The 220-nt window shown below is 46.4% G+C and overlaps 1 protein-coding gene across 1 annotated transcript in view; it reads left to right on the top strand.

Annotated features, from left to right (window-relative positions):
* The window catches only part of LOC119588551, a 3,860-nt gene extending 3,640 nt beyond the window's left edge, over positions 1–220 (top strand). Inside the window, exon 2 of the mRNA XM_037937190.1 lies at positions 127–220. Coding sequence (XP_037793118.1) covers positions 127–203 — 77 coding nt within the window. The 3' untranslated portion in view covers positions 204–220. The remainder of the gene's footprint in view (positions 1–126) is intronic.

The raw sequence follows: 220 nt of genomic DNA, 5'->3' as shown, positions 1-220 counted from the left end.
GTTTTAGTGCCAGCCACCAGGTGACAGTAGTGGGCAGGTGCGACAAACTCAGCGAAGGTCCATGTTTTTGAAAGATTCAAGAATCAACCGTTTTTCTTCCGAACGATCATTTTCTTTTCTTTTCAGTGACCACGGGGGCCAAGGAAACAGCCTGGACTACTGGACTGATGTTTCTTCTGTTTATGTTGCGCTGGAATGGATAAGGAAGAGAAGGAGAAGC

The sequence above is a fragment of the Penaeus monodon genome, chromosome 24 (assembly GCF_015228065.2).
Source record: "Penaeus monodon isolate SGIC_2016 chromosome 24, NSTDA_Pmon_1, whole genome shotgun sequence".
Lineage (NCBI taxonomy): Eukaryota > Metazoa > Arthropoda > Malacostraca > Decapoda > Penaeidae > Penaeus > Penaeus monodon.
The sequence above is the reverse complement of the archived record's forward strand: the minus strand, read 5'-3'. Positions and strand labels throughout refer to the sequence as shown.